Here is a 17,908-nt window from a genome sequence, read left to right as displayed (position 1 = left end):
TTTAGTGTAAAAGCTGTTTGAAAAGACCGCCTGAAATGTCAGCCTGTGTTGGCGGGATGTAAATTATTTAATAGACCAATAACAAAGAGTCCTCAAACTCTCTGCCAATAGCAGCTAGTTTTCAGTTTCCCCCTCCCCACTCAGACCACTCCCAGAAAGTCCTAGACAAATTCTTGTTTGAGAAATTGTTATTTTCTATTAAGCCATTTTTTGTTGTTGTTGACCATTTTAATTTAAAACAGGCAACAGGAAGGTACTTAATTGTTACCCCAAAAATATTTGTTAGTGAGATAAAAACAGATGAATTGGACCTTTTAATATAAGAGGCAAACACAAACACACACACACACACACACACACACACACACACACACACACACACACACACACACACACACACACACACACACACACACACACACACACACACACACACACACACACACACACACACACACACACACACACACACACACACACACACACACACACACATAATCATGTCATATGTCACCTGTATGTTAGGGACTTTGCCCTCTGATTCTTATTTAAATATATCAAACGGACATTCTAGACGATTCTGACTAACAGTTTGGGCAAGTTCCTGTTTCAGCATGACAAAACCCCCATACACAAAGCGAGGTCCATACAGAAATTGTTTGTCGAGATCAGTGTGGAAGAACTTGTCTGGCCTGCACAGAGCTCTGACCTCAACACCATCGAACACCTTTGGGATGAATTGGAACGCCGACTGCGAGCCAGGTCTAATTGCTCAATGTCAGTGCGAAACCTCACTAATGCTCTTGTGGCTGAATTGACGCGAGTCCCCACAGCAATGTTCCAACATTTACTGGTAAGCCTTCCCAGAAGAGTGGTTGCTATTATAGCAGCAAAGGGGGGACCAACTGCATATTAATGCCAATGATTTTGGAATTAAATGTTCGATGAGCAGGTGTCCACATACTTATGGCCATGTAGTATGTCTTTCTGTTTTGTTGTTTCCTTCGGGGTTGAAGTCCTTTTAGTGATAATTTAAAGTGAGATCTATTTATCTTCATTGGGTGTTAAAAGTGAATTCTGTTCCATAAAAATGGTTACACAATATCACTCTGGACTAACCTGTTATCAAATCAAATCACATTTTATTGGTCACGTACACATGGCTAGCAGATGTTATTGCGAGTGTAGCGAAATGCTTGTGCTTCTAGTTCCGACAGTGCAGCAATATCTAACATGTAATCTAACAATTTCACAACAGCTACCTAATACACACAAATCTAAGTAAAGGAATGGAATGAGAATATGTAAACATATAAACATTTTGAGGCACCTTTTCACTGTTTGAGAGAAAGTGAAAATGAAAGCCCATACAAATGTTCTTCGTGTCACACAGACAGTTATGAAATCAAAAGACACTTTTAGATTTCTCCATAGACTATTTGTAAAGGACTAGAAGGTTCTCTCTGTTCACTCAGATGGTACGGGAGAAGATGGAACTACAGCTCCATCTAGAGGTGAGCTGGGTCATTCAAGGAGAATTCTCAAGCCAGAGTTCCTCTATATCAGTTGATGAATAATAAGCCTTGTTTACACCTTGCGCTAACATGCGAGTTTGGCGATCTTATCAATATGCTCCAATCACTATGGATTTATTTATTTACACTAAACTACAACAATGTAAACGCATCATGTAAAGTGTTGGTCCCATGTTTCACGAGCTGAAATTGGTTTACATCCATGTTAGTAATAATTTGTCCTTTGCCAAGATAATCCATCCACCTGACAGGTGCGGAATATCAAGAAGCTGATTAAACAGCATGATCATTACACAGGTGCACCTTGTGGTGGGGACAATAAAAGGCCACTCTAAAATGTGCAGTTTTGTCACGCAACACAATGCCACAATGTCTCAAGTGTTGAGGGAGCTGTGCAATTGGCACGCTGACTGCAGGAATGTCCACCGGAGAGCGGTTGCCAGAGGATGTGATGTTCATTTTTCTACCATAAGCCGCCTCCAACGTTGTTTTAGAGAATTTGGCAGGAGGTCCAACCGGCCTCACAACCACAGACCTCATGTATGGTGTCGTGTGGGCGAGCGGTTTGTTGAGGTCAACATTGTGAACAGAGTGCCCCATGGTGGCAGTGGGGTTATGGTATGGGGCAGGTATAAGCTACGGACAAACACAATTACATTTTACCTATGGCAATTTGAACGCACAAAAATACTGTGACGGGATCATGAGGCCCATTTTCTTTTGAGGTATCTGTGACGAACAGATGTTATATCTGTATTCCCAAATCATGTGAAATCCATAGATTAAGGCCTAATGAATTTATTTCAATTGACTGATTTCCTTTTAAATTAACTGTAACTCATTAAAATCTTGGAAATTGTTGCATGTTGCATTTATATTTTTCTTCAGTATATTTTACCAGGGAGTCATTCTGAGACCAAGGTCTCTTTTACAGATGAGCCCTGAATTACTAGCCTGACGACCAACACTCAATTCTTACGCTGCTCTGTCGTTCCCGACATTCTTTAGTCTGAGACTGCTCTGTCGTTCCCGACATTCTTTAGTCTGAGACTGCTCTGTCGTTCCCGACATTCTTTAGTCTGAGACTGCTCTGTCGTTCCCGACATTCTTTAGTCTGAGACTGCTCTGTCGTTCCCGACATTCTTTAGTCTGAGACTGCTCTGTCGTTCCCGACATTCTTTAGTCTGAGACTGCTCTGTTGTTCCCGACATTCTTTAGTCTGAGACTGCTCTGTCGTTCCCGACATTCTTTAGTCTGAGACTGCTCTGTCGTTCTAGACCTTCTTTAGTCTGTGACTGCTCTGTCGTTCCCGACATTCTTTAGTCTGTGACTGCTCTGTCGTTCCCGACATTCTTTAGTCTGAGACTGCTCTGTCGTTCCTGACATTCTTTAGTCTGAGACTGCTCTGTCGTTGCCGACATTCTTTAGTCTGAGACTGCTCTGTCGTTCCCGACATTCTTTAGTCTGAGACTGCTCTGTCGTTCCCGACATTCTTTAGTCTGAGACAGCTCTGTCGTTCCCGACATTCTTTAGTCTGAGACTGCTCTGTCGTTCCCGACATGCTTTAGTCTGAGACTGCTCTGTCGTTCCCGACATGCTTTAGTCTGAGACTGCTCTGTCGTTCCCGACATTCTTTAGTATGAGACTGCTCTGTCGGTCCCGACATTCTTTAGTCTGAGACTGCTCTGTCGTTCCCAACATACTTTAGTCTGAGACTGCTCTGTCGTTCCCGACATTCTTTAGTCTGAGACTGCTCTGTCGTTCCCGACATACTTTAGTCTGAGACTGCTCTGTCGTTCCCGACATACTTTAGTCTGAGACTGCTCTGTCGTTCCCGACATTCTTTAGTCTGAGACTGCCATCATTGAAGTTGTTTAAGGCGATGAGGGGCACTGTACAAAATAATGTCATCGGCGATTGTCTCTAACCAATCAGAGTATCAAAGCCAATGACACATTTTCAAACCACCGCTTTAATCACGTGTGTTCTGTCTCTGACCCAACACATCGGTTTCTGGGACCGAAACGGTGAAGGGTCGGTGAAGGGTCGAGAAGGTACTCAGATCCACCCTCATTAGTGAGAAGAAACTAACGTCTGTGGGGTAGCGTATGGCCCGGAGAAAGGACTATGGGTAGCCACAAGGACTAGGGGTAGCCACAAGGAGTATGGGTAGCCAGGCAACTGAATTATAGAACAATTACAAAAATACACACATGAAAACAAAATACCAAAACCATCTCAACTAAACCAAAACTATCTGATCAATGTTTGTCGCATCAACACGTTGTATTAAAATGTATATCTTATCTATCCACTGTGTCGGCATGGTGTCCAGATTAGCCGGTGTCTTACTGTATGAAAATGATTTGACAGATATTCTTTCAAAAGAATATAAATGTACACTGCTCAAAAAAATAAAGGGAACACTTAAACAACACAATGTAACTCCAAGTCAATTACACTTCTGTGAAATCAAACTGTCCACTTAGGAAGCAACACTGATTGACAATAAATTTCACATGCTGTTGTGCAAATGGAATAGACAAAAGGTGGAAATTATAGGCAATTAGCAAGACACCCCCCAAAACAAGAGTGATTCTGCAGGTGGTGACCACAGACCACTTCTCAGTTCCTATGCTTCCTGGCTGATGTTTTGGTCACTTTTGAATGCTGGCGGTGCTCTCACTCTAGTGGTAGCATGAGACGGAGTCTACAACCCACACAAGTGGCTCAGGTAGTGCACTTCATCCATTTACATTTACATTTAAGTCATTTAGCAGACGCTCTTATCCAGAGCGACTTACAAATTGGTGCATTCACCTTATGACATCCAGGATGGCACATCAATGCGAACTGTGGCAAAAAGGTTTGCTGTGTCTGTCAGCGTAGTGTCCAGAGCATGGAGGCGCTACCAGGAGACAGGCCAGTACATCAGGAGACGTGGAGGAGGCTGTAGGAGGGCAACAACCCAGCAGCAGGACCGCTACCTCCGCCTTTGTGCAAGGAGGAGCACTACCAGCGCCCGATGACAACACCTGGCAAACACTGGACGATTGGGACAGCCAGTGACCGGGGGCCTCTGGATCCCTTGTGCTCGTCATGTGAGGGAGGCAAAGAGGGTTGGAGGCGGACTTCAGGGTGGTGTTGACCCCAAAAGACCAATCACCACGGGTCCTCTGGCCACTACTTAAGGCCTGTGTGGGGACAGCCAGCGCGCTAGCCTGTAAACTTCTCTCTCCTTGATCAGTCATCGCTGTCCGGACTAAACCATAGCATGGTGAGTAAGTCTGCTGCCTCCCGTGATGGGTGTACATGGGGTTTCAGAGAGGATGGGTCATTTTACAACTGTACAACGGTGTAATAGTTGACAGAATTGTTCAGGTAGTATATTACCCAGCAGCAGTCTGGAGTATCATTTGGTTCCAGACGTGTTGTGTCATGACTGTAGATGGGTTTATTAATTAATACGTGTATTGTACTGTATTGTACTGTATTGTATTGTATTGTATTGTGTGAACTCTGATTTGGAATACTATCCTTTAACTGTGCACATGGCCCACACAGCCGTTGGGGATGCTGCCGTACACCTCACATGTAACATGCCACACATGTAAGGAATAACACAATCAAAGGTTTCTGATATTATTGGGAAACATGTTAAGATGCATCAAAGATGATTGGTTTTTCATATTTCTCTGCAGACTACCTACACAGATAAAGGGGAGAAGGTAAGTCCATCATCATCATCATCATCAGCATTTCTACATAACACTTCAGTGGTGGATCTTTGAGTTGATGATGAAATAAGGAGAAATATTCACGTTCTCTGGTTGCTTGGGTTACAACTTCTGTTTTAATGAGAAATGACCAACAAGCGGACAAACCGTCCATATGGAGAGGGGAGTTTGTGAATATACCATTTTTTTGATACAGTATTATTATATATATTTGTTTCCTTTTTTACCTTTTTTTAGCCCGAGAAGGGAAAATTTGTAAAGTTCCACCATGTGACCTTCTGGGTGGGCAATGCCAAACAGGTGAGTCTTTAAAGTCCTCCCCGAAAATAGACTGAAGATAAATGGAGACTTAACAAGGTATCCATCATGATCATGTCATCATATGCTGTATGATTTTTTGTTTTGTTGACATGGCGTAACAACTTATTATTGGTTATATCACATTCTCAGACTCACAATGAGTGATTACGGTAGCACTCATGAGAGCTGGACAACATGCACAGCAGGATGACATTTTGTCCTGAATGGACTTTGCTTTCTAAAGGGAGGCTAACTCAGGTCATTGATCTTATGCTAGTTGACATTGGGCTTTCTCTCTGTGAAAGAAACTGAGTTAACAGTCCAGAACGGGGAGACGTGTTTTTCTATCTTTCTGAAAACGCACAAAATGTTCCTGAACTTACAAGCCTTTTATAGCCATATATCGAACTGACAAATGGACTACTGTAGTAAAAACCAGGGTTGGGTCATTTATAATTAAATCAGTCAACACAGGGCGTGATTTTAATTTAAAATTCAAAAAATGGATTAATACATTTAAAAAACCCAGCTTCTCCTTTTCAGTTTTTGAGAAGTTATTGAAAATATATGGCCTTTTCTTCCAATTATTGAATTGGAATTTCAGTTTTTTTCCCCCCTGAATTGACTGACTTCAATTAGAATTGACCCCCAACCCTGTTAAAAACTATGACACGGTTGGAGGTATATCATTTCTGTAATAGCTGACTTAATCTTTGCGGAACCAGAGGGGCAACAGGTGGGCGTTTATTGGGTAAACAAAACGTTAGCAACTTCAAAAGGCCTAAAAGTTCATTCAACCGCACTATGAAAGCATATGGGTCACATGCTACGTACAGGGTTGAGCAAACACACACACACACACACACAGACACACACACACAGACACACACACACACACACACACACACACACACACACACACACACACACAGACACACACACACACACACACACACACACACACACACACACACACACACACACACACACACACACACACACACACACACACACACACAGAGAGACACACACAGAGACACACACACAGAGACACACACACACACACACACACAGACACACACACACACACACACACACACACACACACACACACACACACACACACACACACACACACACACACACACACACACACACACACACAGAGACACACACACACACACACACACACACACACAGACACACACACACACACACACACACACACACACACACACACACACACACACACACACACACACACACACACACACACACACACACACACACACAGTGAAACACCAGGGTTGACATCTTGTGTAAGTCAATGTTCCTTTATTTAATGGGTACCTACGTAAGAACTTTATTTAATGGGTACCTACGTAAGAACTTTATTTAATGGGTACCTACGTAAGAACTTTATTTAATGGGTACCTACGTAAGAACTTTATTTAATGGGTACCTACGTCAGAACTTTATTTAATGGGTACCTACGTAAGAACTTTATTTAATGGGTACCTACGTAAGAACTTTATTTATTTAATGGGTACCTACGTAAGAACTTTATTTAATGGGTACCTACATAAGAACTTTATTTATTTAATGGGTACCTACGTAAGAACTTTATTTATTTAATGGGTACCTACGTAAGAACTTTATTTATTTAATGGGTACCTACATAAGAACTTTATTTAATGGGTACCTACATAAGAACTTTATTTATTTAATGGGTACCTACGTAAGAACTTTATTTATTTAATGGGTACCTACATAAGAACTTTATTTATTTAATGGGTACCTACGTAAGAACTTTATTTATTTAATGGGTACCTACGTAAGAACTTTATTTATTTAATGGGTACCTACGTAAGAACTTTAATAAAACACATATGTTCTGTTTATTAATGGGTTACCTATGGGTTATTATCTGTTTATTAATGTGTTGTGTATGGGTTATTATCTGTTTATTAATGTGTTGTGTATGGGTTAATAATGTGTAATGTATGGTTATGAATGGGTTATGAATATGTTATGTATGGATTATGAATATGTTATGTATGGGTTATTAATGGGTTATGTATGGGTTATTAATATGTTATGTATGGGTTATTAATGTGTTATGTATGGGTTATTAATGTGTTGTGTATGGGTTATTAATGTGTTGTGTATGGGTTATTAATGTGTTATGTATGGGTTATTAATGTGTTATGTATGGGTTATTAATGTGTTGTGTATGGGTTATTAATGTGTTATATATAGGTTATTAATGTGGTATGTATGGATTATAAATGTGTTATATATGGGTTATTAATGTGTTATGTATGGATTATTAATATGTTATGTATGGGTTATTAATGTGTTATGTATGGGTTATTAATGTGTTATGTATGGATTATAAATGTGTTATATATGGGTTATTAATGTGTTGTGTATGGGTTATTAATGTGTTATATATGGGTTATTAATATGTTATGTATGGGTTATTAATGTGTTATGTATGGTTATGAATGGGTTATGAATATGTTATGTATGGATTATGAATATGTTATGTATGGGTTATTAATGTGTTATGTATGGGTTCTGTATGGGTTATTCATGTGTTATGTATGGTTATGAATGGGTTATGAATGTGTTATGCAACCCTTATGAATTCTCTATGCAGGCAGCTGTGTTCTACTGTGACAAGATGGGCTTCGAGCCCGTGGCCTACAAGGGTCTGGAGACCGGCAGTCGAGAGGTGGTGTCCCATGTCATCAAACAGGACAAGGTAGCGTACAGCATCTCATACCCACTTCTGGACACGTAGAACCGCCTTCTCTGACCCACTAATCCCAGACTAAAAATAAATATCCATATGAAAGTGTTCTTAGTCCAAGACTAGACGAGGATGTGTCTGGGAAACTGGCCCGTGGTTGGTCTCGAGCTTTTAAAACTCCAACTTTGACTGACTTTTAATACCTTCATGTGATGAAGTATTGATCACGTTGTTCTTTATTCCTCACCCAGATATTATTTGTCTTCGAATCTGCTCTGAATCCAGGAAATGAAGGCAGGTTTTCTTCTCCAAGTCAACATCTTTAAAAGGCTACATTTCTGATATAGACCTGGTATGAAAGATCAACAGTCAGTCATATAAGATTATGTTTAAAAGTTGTCTTTTCTCTCAGAAATGGGGGAACACTTGATGAAGCATGGGGATGGGGTCAAAGACATTGCTTTCCAAGTGGAGGACCTTGAATTCTTAATCAAGGTGAGTAAAAAGTACTACAGTAATCTTGTTCGACCTTTTATCTGTTAGTTTCAAGGGTGGTGGGTAGAGGGTAGACTAGAGGGTGGTGGGTGGAGGGTAGACTAGAGGGTGGAGGGTAGAGTGTAGACTAGAGGGTGGTGGGTGGAGGGTAGTGGGTAGACTAGAGGGTGGTGGGTAGAGGGTAGACTAGAGGGTAGAGGGTGGTGGGTGGAGGGTAGACTAGAGGGTGGAGGGTAGAGAGTAGACTAGAGGGTGGAGGGTAGAGAGTAGACAAGAGGGTGGTGGGTGGAGTGTAGACTAGAGGGTGGAGGGTAGAGGGTAGACTAGAGGGTAGAGGGTGGTGGGTGGAGGGTAGACTAGAGGGTGGAGGGTAGAGAGTAGACTAGAGGGTAGAGGGTAGACTAGAGGGTGGAGGGTAGAGGGTGGACTAGACGGTAGAGGGTGGTGGGTGGAAGGTAGACTAGAGGGTGGAGGGTAGAGGGTAGACTAGAGGGTAGACTAGAGGGTGGAGGGTGGTGGGTAGAGGGTAGACTAGAGGGTGGAGGGTAGAGGGTAGACTAGAAGGTAGTGGGTAGAGGGTAGACTAGAGGGTGGAGGGTAGAGGGTAGACTAGAGGGTGGAGGGTAGAGGGTAGACTAGAGGGTGGAGGGTAGAGGGTAGACTAGAGGGTGGAGGGTAGAGGGTGGACTAGACGGTAGAGGGTGGTGGGTGGAAGGTAGACTAGAGGGTGGAGGGTAGAGGGTAGACTAGAGGGTAGACTAGAGGGTGGAGGGTGGTGGGTAGAGGGTAGACTAGAGGGTGGAGGGTAGAGGGTAGACTAGAAGGTAGTGGGTAGAGGGTAGACTAGAGGGTAGAAGGTGGTGGGTGGAGGGTAGACTAGAGGGTAGAGGGTAGACTAGAGGGTAGAGGGTGGTGGGTGGAGGGTAGACTAGAGGGTGGAGGATAGAGAGTAGACTAGAGGGTGGAGGGTAGAGAGTAGACTAGAGGGTGGTGGGTGGAGTGTAGACTAGAGGGTGGAGGGTAGAGGGTAGACTAGAGGGTAGAGGGTGGTGGGTGGAAGGTAGACTAGAGGGTGGAGGGTAGAGGGTAGACTAGAGGGTAGACTAGAGGGTGGAGGGTGGTGGGTAGAGGGTAGACTAGAGGGTGGAGGGTAGAGGGTAGACTAGAAGGTAGTGGGTAGAGGGTAGACTAGAGGGTAGAAGGTGGTGGGTGGAGGGTAGACTAGAGGGTAGAGGGTAGACTAGAGGGTAGAGGGTGGTGGGTGGAGGGTAGACTAGAGGGTGGAGGATAGAGAGTAGACTAGAGGGTGGAGGGTAGAGAGTAGACTAGAGGGTGGTGGGTGGAGTGTAGACTAGAGGGTGGAGGGTAGAGGGTAGACTAGAGGGTAGAGGGTGGTGGGTGGAGGGCAGACTAGAGGGTGGTGGGTGGAGGGTAGACTAGAGGGTGGAGGGTAGAGGGTAGACTAGAGGGTAGTGGGTAGAGGGTAGACTAGAGGGTGGAGGGTAGAGGGTAGACTAGAGGGTAGTGGGTAGAGGGTAGACTAGAGGGTGGAGGGTGGTGGGTAGAGGGTAGACTAGAGGGTGGAGGGTAGACTAGAGGGTAGAGGGTAGACTAGAGGGTGGAGGGTGGTGAGTAGAGGGTAGACTAGAGGTTGGAGGGTAGAGGGTAGTGGGTGGAGGGTAGACTAGAGGGTGGAGGGTAGAGGGCAGAGGGTAGACTAGAGGGTGGAGGGTGGTGGGTAGAGGGTAGACTGGAGGGTGGAGGGTAGACTAGAGGGTGGAGGGTGGAGGGTAGAGGGTAGACTAGAGGGTGGAGGGTAGAGGGTAGTGGGTAGAGGGTAGACTAGAGGGTGGAGGGTAGTGGGTAGAGGGTAGACTAGAGGGTGGAGGGTGGTGGGTAGAGGGTAGAGGGTAGACTAGAGGGTGGAGGGTAGAGGGTGGAGGGTAGAGGGTAGACTAGAGGGTGGAGGGTAGTGGGTAGAGGGTAGACTAGAGGGTGGAGGGTGGTGGATGGAGGGTAGGTAGAATAGAGGGTGGAGGGTGGTGGGTGGAGGGTACTGGGTAGAGGGTAGAGGATAGACTAGAGGGTGGTGGGTGGAGGGTAGTGGGTAGTGGGTAGAGGGTAGAGGGTAGACTAGAGGGTGGTGGGTGGAGTGTACTGGGTAGAGGGTAGACTAGAGGGTACTTCGTAGAGGGTAGACTAGAGGGTGGTGGGTAGAGGGTAGACTAGAGGGTGGTGGGTGGTGGATGGAGGGTAGTGGGTAGAGGGTGATGGGTAGAGTCTGGAGGGTAGTGGGTAGAGGGTGGTGGGTAGAGTCTGAAGGGAGAGGGTGGTAGGTGGAGGGTAGAGGGTAGAGGGTGATGGGTAGAGGGTGATGGGTAGAGGGTGGTGGGTAGAGTCTGGAGGGTAGAGGGTGGTGGGTAGAGGGTGGTGGGTAGAGTCTGGAGGGTAGTGGGTAGAGGGTGTGGGTAGAGGGTAGACTAGAGGGTGGTGGGTAGAGGGTAGACTAGAGGGTGGTGGGTGGTGGATGGAGGGTAGTGGGTAGAGGGTGATGGGTAGAGTCTGGAGGGTAGTGGGTAGAGGGTGGTGGGTAGAGGGTGGTGGGTAGAGTCTGGAGGGTAGTGGGTAGAGGGCGGTGGGTAGAGGGTGGTGGGTAGAGTCTGGAGGGTAGTGGGTAGAGGGTGGTGGGTAGAGGGTGGTGGGTAGAGTCTGGAGGGTAGTGGGTAGAGGGTGGTGGGTAGAGGGTGGTGGGTAGAGTCTGGAGGGTAGACTAGAGGGTGGTGGGTAGAGTCTGGAGGGTAGTGGGTAGAGGGTGGTGGGTAGAGGGTGGTGGGTAGAGTCTGGAGGGTAGTGGGTAGAGGGTGGTGGGTAGAGTCTGGAGGGTAGTGGGTAGAGGGTGGTGGGTAGAGTCTGGAGGGTAGTGGGTAGAGGGTGGTGGGTAGAGTCTGGAGGGTAGTGGGTAGAGGGTGGTGGGTAGAGTCTGGAGGGTAGACTAGAGGGTGGTGGGTAGAGTCTGGAGGGTAGTGGGTAGAGGGTGGTGGGTAGAGGGTGGTGGGTAGAGTCTGGAGGGTAGTGGGTATAGGGTGGTGGGTAGAGGGTGGTGGGTAGAGTCTGGAGGGTAGTGGGTAGAGGGTGGTGGGTAGAGGGTGGTGGGTAGAGTCTGGAGGGTAGTAGGTGGAGGGTGGTGGGTAGAGTCTGGAGGTTGAGGGTAGAGGGTGATGGGTAGAGGGTGGTGGGTAGAGTCTGGAGGGTAGTAGGTGGAGGGTGGTGGGTAGAGTCTGGAGGTTGAGGGTGGTAGGTAGAGGGTGGTGGGTAGAGGGTGGTGGGTAGAGTCTGGAGGGTAGAGGGTAGAGGGTGATGGGTAGAGGGTGGTGGGTAGAGTCTGGAGGGTAGTAGGTGGAGGGTGGTGGGTAGAGTCTGGAGGTTGAGGGTGGTAGGTAGAGGGTAGTGGGTAGAGGGTGGTGGGTAGAGTCTGGAGGGTACTGGGTAGAGGGTGGTGGGTAAAGTCTGGAGGATAGTGGGTAGAGGGTGGTGGGTAGAGGGTGGTGGGTAGAGGGTAGAGGGTGGGGGTAGTGGGTGGGGGTAGAGGGTAGAGGGTGGTGGGTAGAATCTGGAGGGTGGGGGTAGAGGGTGGGGGTAGAGGGTAGAGGGTGGGGGTAGTGGGTGGGGGTAGAGGGTGGTGGGTGGAGGGTGGTGGGTGGAGCCTAGAGGGTGGTAGGTAGAGGGTTGTGGGTAGAGGGTGGTGGGTAGAGGGTGGTGGGTGGAGCCTAGAGGGTGGTAGGTAGAGGGTGGTGGGTAGAGGGTGGTGGGTAGAGGGTGGTGGGTAGAATCTGGAGGGTGGTGGGTAGAGGGTAGAGGGTGGGGGTAGAGGGTGGGGGTAGAGGGTAGAGGGTGGGGGTAGTGGGTGGGGGTAGAGGGTGGTGGGTGGAGGGTGGTGGGTGGAGCCTAGAGGGTGGTAGGTAGAGGGTTGTGGGTAGAGGGTGGAGGGTAGAGGGTGGTAGGTAAAGGGTGGTGGGTAGAGTCTGAAGGGTGGTGGGTGAGGGTGGTGGGTAGAGTCTGGAGGGTAGTGGGTAGAGGTTAGTGGGTGGGGGTAGAGGGTGGGGGTAGAGGGTAGAGGGTAGAGGGTGGTGGGTAGAGGGTAGAGGGTGGTGGGTGGGGGTGGGGGTAGAGGGTGGTGGGTAGAGGGTGGTGGGTAGAGTCTGGAGGGTGGTGGGTAGAATCTGGAGGGTGGTGGGTAGAGGGTAGAGGGTGGGGGTAGAGGGTGGGGGTAGTGGGTGGGGGTAGAGGGTGGTGGGTGGAGGGTGGTGGGTGGAGCCTAGAGGGTGGTGGGTAGAGGGTGGTGGGTAGAGGGTGGAGGGTAGAGGGTGGTAGGTAAAGGGTGGTGAGTAGGGTCTGGAGGGTAGTGGGTAGAGGGTGGTGGGTAGAGTCTGGAGGGTGGTGGGTAGAGGGTGGTAGGTAAAGGGTGGTGGGTAGAGTCTGAAGGGTGGTGGGTGAGGGTGGTAGGTGAGGGTGGTGGGTAGAGGGTGGTAGGTAAAGGGTGGTGGGTAGAGTTTGGAGGGTGGTGGGTAGAGGGTGGTGGGTGAGGGTGGTGGGTAGAGTCTGGAGGGTAGTGGGTAGAGGGTAGAGGGTGGTGGGTAGAGGGTAGAGGGTGGGGGTGGGGGTGGGGGTAGAGGGTGGTGGGTAGAGGGTGGTGGGTAGAGTCTGGAGGGTGGTGGGTAGAGGGTGGTGGGTAGAGTTTGGAGGGTGGGGGTAGAGGGTGGTGGGTGAGGGTGGTGGGTAGAGTCTGGAGGGTAGTGGGTAGAGGTTAGTGGGTGGGGGTAGAGGGTGGTGGTAGAGGGTAGAGGGTGGTGGGTGGGGGTGGGGGTAGAGGGTGGTGGGTAGAGGGTAGAGGGTGGTGGGTAGAGGGTGGGGGTAGAGGGTGGGGGTAGAGGGTGGGGGTAGAGGGTAGAGGGTGGAGGGTGGAGCCTAGAGGGTGGTAGGTAGAGGGTGGTGGGTGGGGGTAGAGGGTGGGGGTAGAGGGTAGAGGGTAGAGGGTGGTGGGTAGAGGGTAGAGGGTGGTGGGTGGGGGTGGGGGTAGAGGGTGGTGGGTAGAGGGTAGAGGGTGGTGGGTAGAGGGTGGGGGTAGAGGGTGGGGGTAGAGGGTGGGGGTAGAGGGTAGAGGGTGGAGGGTGGAGCCTAGAGGGTGGTAGGTAGAGGGTGGTGGGTGGGGGTAGAGGGTGGGGGTAGAGGCTAGAGGGTAGAGGGTGGTGGGTAGAGGGTAGAGGGTGGTGGGTGGGGGTGGGGGTAGAGGGTGGTGGGTAGAGTGTGGTGTGTAGAGGGTAGAGGGTGGTGGGTGGGGGTGGGGGTAGAGGGTGGTGGGTAGAGGGTAGAGGGTAGAGGGTGGTGGGTAGAGGGTAGAGGGTGGTGGGTAGAGTGTGGTGTGTAGAGGGTAGAGGGTGGTGGGTAGAGGGTAGAGGGTGGTGGGTGGGGGTGGGGGTAGAGGGTGGTGGGTAGAGTGTGGTGTGTAGAGGGTAGAGGGTGGTGGGTAGAGGGTAGAGGGTGGTGGGTAGAGGGTGGTGGGTAGAGGGTGGTGGGTAGAGGGTAGAGGGTGGTGGGTGGGGGTGGGGGTAGAGGGTGGTGTGTAGAGGGTAGAGGGTGGTGGGTAGAGGGTAGAGGGTGGTGGGTAGAGGGTGGTGGGTAGAGGGTGGTGGGTAGAGGTTGGTGGGTAGAGGGTGGTGGGTAGAGGTTGGTGGGTAGAGGGTTGAGGGTAGATGGTGGTGGGTGGTGGGTAGAGGGTGGTGGGTAGAGTGTGGTGGGTAGAGGGGGTGGGGGGGTAGAGGGTAGAGGGTGGTGGGTAGAGGGTGGTGGGTAGAGTGTGGTGGGTAGAGGGTTGAGGGTAGATGGTGGTGGGTGGTGGGTAGAGGGTGGTGGGTAGAGTGTGGTGGGTAGAGGGGGTGGGGGGGTAGAGGGTAGAGGGTGGTGGGTAGAGGGTAGAGGGATGGGTGGGTAGAGGGTGGTGGGAAGAGGTTGGTGGGTAGAGGGGGTGGGGGGGTAGAGGGTAGAGGGTGGTGGGTAGAGGGTAGAGGGTCGAGGGTAGAGGGTGGTGGGTAGAGGGTTGAGGGTGGTGGGTAGAGGGTGGGGGTAGAGGGTGGTGGGTAGAGGGTGGGGGTAGAGGGTGGTGGGTAGAGTGTGGTGGGTAGAGGGGGTGGGGGGTAGATGGTGGTGGGTGGTGGGTAGAGGGTAGAGGGTGGTGGGTAGAGGGTAGAGCGTGGTGGGTAGAGGGTGGTGGGTAGAGGGTGGTGGGTAGAGGGTAGAGGGTGGTGGGTAGAGGGTGGTGGGTAGAGGGTGGTGGGAAGAGGTTGGTGGGTAGAGGGTTGAGGGTAGATGGTGGTGTGTAGAGGGTAGAGGGTCGAGGGAAAGGGGATACCTAGTCAGATGTCAAACTGAATACATTCAACTGAAATGTGTCTTTCACGTTTAAGCCAACCCCTCTGAATCAGAGAGCAATTGTTATGGGTTAACTGCCTTGTTACTGGCCCAACTCTCTTAACCGCTAGGCAGGAATGAATGCCACAGATGAACCTGGTACCCTTTCTGTTCTAGGTTAAACAGAGGATAAACTCTCGGTCCAATGCCCCAAGAGACAGCTGCTGTCAGTGATTGTACAGAGAGATAGCAACCTTTCCCTTCGTTCTCTACCATGATTTCTCTCAAATAAAAAAACATGTAGGCAAAGCAACAGAGAGGATCATTCGTAAGATCACAAAGAGGTGTTTCTACCTACAACCAAACTGGGAAAGCAGGAGCAGCGTGTCTGGTCCAAGTGTCTGGAGCTGTGTGGTGGAGTGATAACAGATTAGGTGCTGTCCTGGTAATGTGTACCGGCTATTTGTCCTGTAACTGTTTGCAGAAAGCTAAAGAGCGAGGGGCGGTGGTGGTCAAGGAGCCTTGGATTGAGCAAGATAGCCACGGCAAAGTCAAGTATGCTGTCGTTCAGACGGTGAGTCCTCTCTCTCTGTCTCTCTCTCTCTGTCTCTCTCTTTCTCTGTCTCTGTCTCTCTCTCTCTCTCTCTCTCTGTCTCTCTCTGTCTGTCTCTCTCTTTCTCTCTCTCTCTGTCTCTCTCTTTCTCTGTCTCTGTCTCTCTCTCTCTCTCTCTCTCTGTCTCTCTCTCTTTCTCTGTCTCTGTCTCTCTCTCTCTCTCTGTCTCTCTCTCTCTGTCTCTCTCTTTCTCTCTCTCTCTGTCTCTCTCTTTCTCTGTCTCTGTCTCTCTCTCTCTCTCTCTCTCTGTCTCTCTCTGTCTCTGTCTCTCTCTCTCTCTGTCTCTCTCTCTCTCTCTCTCTCTCTCTCTCTCTCTCTGTCTCTCTCTCTCTGTCTCTCTCTGTCTCTCTCTCCCTGTCTCTCTCTCTCTCTCTCTCTCTCTCTCTCTCTCTCTGTCTCTCTCTCTCTCTCTCTCTCTCTCTCTCTCTCTCTCTCTCTCTCTCTCTCTGTCTCTCTCTCTCTGTCTCTCTCTGTCTCTCTCTCCCTGTCCTCTCTCTCTCTCTCTCTCTCTCTCTCTCTCTCTCTCTCTCTCTCTCCTCTCTCTCTCTCTCTCTCTCTCTCTCTCTCAATTCAATTCAATTCAATTCAATTCAATTTGCTTTATTGGCATGACGTAACAATGTACATATTGCCAAAGCTTATTTACAATATAAAAATGAGAATCAAAATGGTCAACGGGACAACAGTAACAACAATAACTAAGTGTCAAAATAACCATACATTCAACAATAACAATAAACATACAGTAGAGTACATGTGCAGGTTGATTGGTCTGTCAGACACTGTCCCTCAACTTATGGCAGGCAGCAATGTAGTGCGCTGCCAACCCACAGCTCTCTGCGTCCTCCCCCAACAGGACGGGTAGCCTATCCTCATCAGAGAGGTCTTTGAAACCTTGAATAAGAGTTTCAAATTTGGGGAAATGACACTCTCTAATTGTTTTATATTTTTGACATTTTGTCAGGAAATGCAGCTCCGTCTCAGGTTCTGCTGTTGTGCAGTGGTTGCACAGCCTTTCCTCTACAGGGAGCCAGGTTTTCCTGTGTCTACCCTTCTCAATGGCAAGGCTGTGCTCACTGAGCCTGTACTTTGTCAAGGTTTTTCTAAGGTTTTGATCAGTAACCATAGTCAAATAGTTAGCCACGGTGTACTGTCGATTTAGGGCCAGATTGCACTGCATTTTGCTCTGTGCTTGTGCTTGTGTTTCCCAATAAGCAATGTAGTTTTGTTTTGACTGTGTTGTAATTTGGTTTATTCTGATTGATTGGATGTTCTGGTCCTGAGCCTTCAGTGTGTTAGTAGAACAGGTTTGTGAACTCAGCCCCAGGACCAGCTGGATGAGGGGACTCTTTTCTTTGCTCAGCTCTTGGTATTGCAGGGCTTGGTAGTGATATGAGAGGGGGTCACTGTATTTTAGATGTTTCCAAAACTTAATTGCTCTTTTTTGAGTTTTTATTATTAGTGGATATTTGCCTAATTCTGCCCTGCATGCATTGTTTGTAGTTTTCCTCTGGACATGTAGGATAATATTACAGAACTCTGCATGCAGGGTTTCAATGGGATGTTTGTCCCATTTGATGAAATCTTGTTTTGCAAGTGGACCCCACACCGCGCTGCCATAAAGTGCAATTGGTTCAATGACATATTCAATTATTTTTAGCCAAATTTTAATAGGTATTTCAATTTGAATTTGCTTTTTAATTGCGTAGAATGCCCTGCGTGCTTTCTCTCTCAGTTCATTCACTGCCTCATTAAGGTGTCCAGTTGAGCTTATTTTTAAACCTAAGTAATTGTAGTGTGTGCAGTACTCTATATATTTTGTACCAATTGAGAACTTTGGTCTAATTCCCTGAGATCTGGATCTTCTCTGGAAAATCATTATTTTAGTCTTTTTGGGGTTTACTGCCAGGGCCCAGGTCTGGCAGTACTGCTCTAGCAGATCCAGGCTCTGCTGTAGGCCATGTGCTGTGGGTGACAACAGGCATAGGTCATCTGCGAAGAGTAGGCATTTAACCTCTGAATTATGGAGACTAACACCAGGGGCTGAGGATTTTTCTAGAATAGTGGC

The 17,908-nt window shown here is 48.3% G+C and overlaps 2 protein-coding genes across 2 annotated transcripts in view; one reads left to right on the top strand and one right to left on the bottom strand.

The window, feature by feature from the left end:
• Positions 1 to 4,443, bottom strand: part of mtmr4 (myotubularin related protein 4) — a 119,565-nt gene extending 115,122 nt beyond the window's left edge. The window contains exon 1 of the mRNA XM_055941540.1: positions 4,356 to 4,443. The gene's annotated coding sequence lies outside the window, so the exon portion shown is untranslated. The remainder of the gene's footprint in view (positions 1 to 4,355) is intronic.
• Positions 4,444 to 4,729: 286 nt separating this feature from the next.
• The window catches only part of hpda (4-hydroxyphenylpyruvate dioxygenase a), a 26,736-nt gene continuing 13,557 nt past the window's right edge, over positions 4,730 to 17,908 (top strand). Inside the window, exons 1-7 of the mRNA XM_055941546.1 lie at positions 4,730 to 4,812; positions 5,237 to 5,263; positions 5,510 to 5,572; positions 8,235 to 8,339; positions 8,579 to 8,621; positions 8,740 to 8,822; positions 15,712 to 15,801. Of these exons, the coding sequence (XP_055797521.1) occupies positions 4,810 to 4,812; positions 5,237 to 5,263; positions 5,510 to 5,572; positions 8,235 to 8,339; positions 8,579 to 8,621; positions 8,740 to 8,822; positions 15,712 to 15,801 (414 nt within the window). The 5' untranslated portion in view covers positions 4,730 to 4,809. The remainder of the gene's footprint in view (positions 4,813 to 5,236; positions 5,264 to 5,509; positions 5,573 to 8,234; positions 8,340 to 8,578; positions 8,622 to 8,739; positions 8,823 to 15,711; positions 15,802 to 17,908) is intronic.

The sequence above is a fragment of the Salvelinus fontinalis genome, chromosome 13, assembly GCF_029448725.1.
Source record: "Salvelinus fontinalis isolate EN_2023a chromosome 13, ASM2944872v1, whole genome shotgun sequence".
Lineage (NCBI taxonomy): Eukaryota > Metazoa > Chordata > Actinopteri > Salmoniformes > Salmonidae > Salvelinus > Salvelinus fontinalis.
This window is presented reverse-complemented; position numbering and strand designations above follow the sequence as displayed.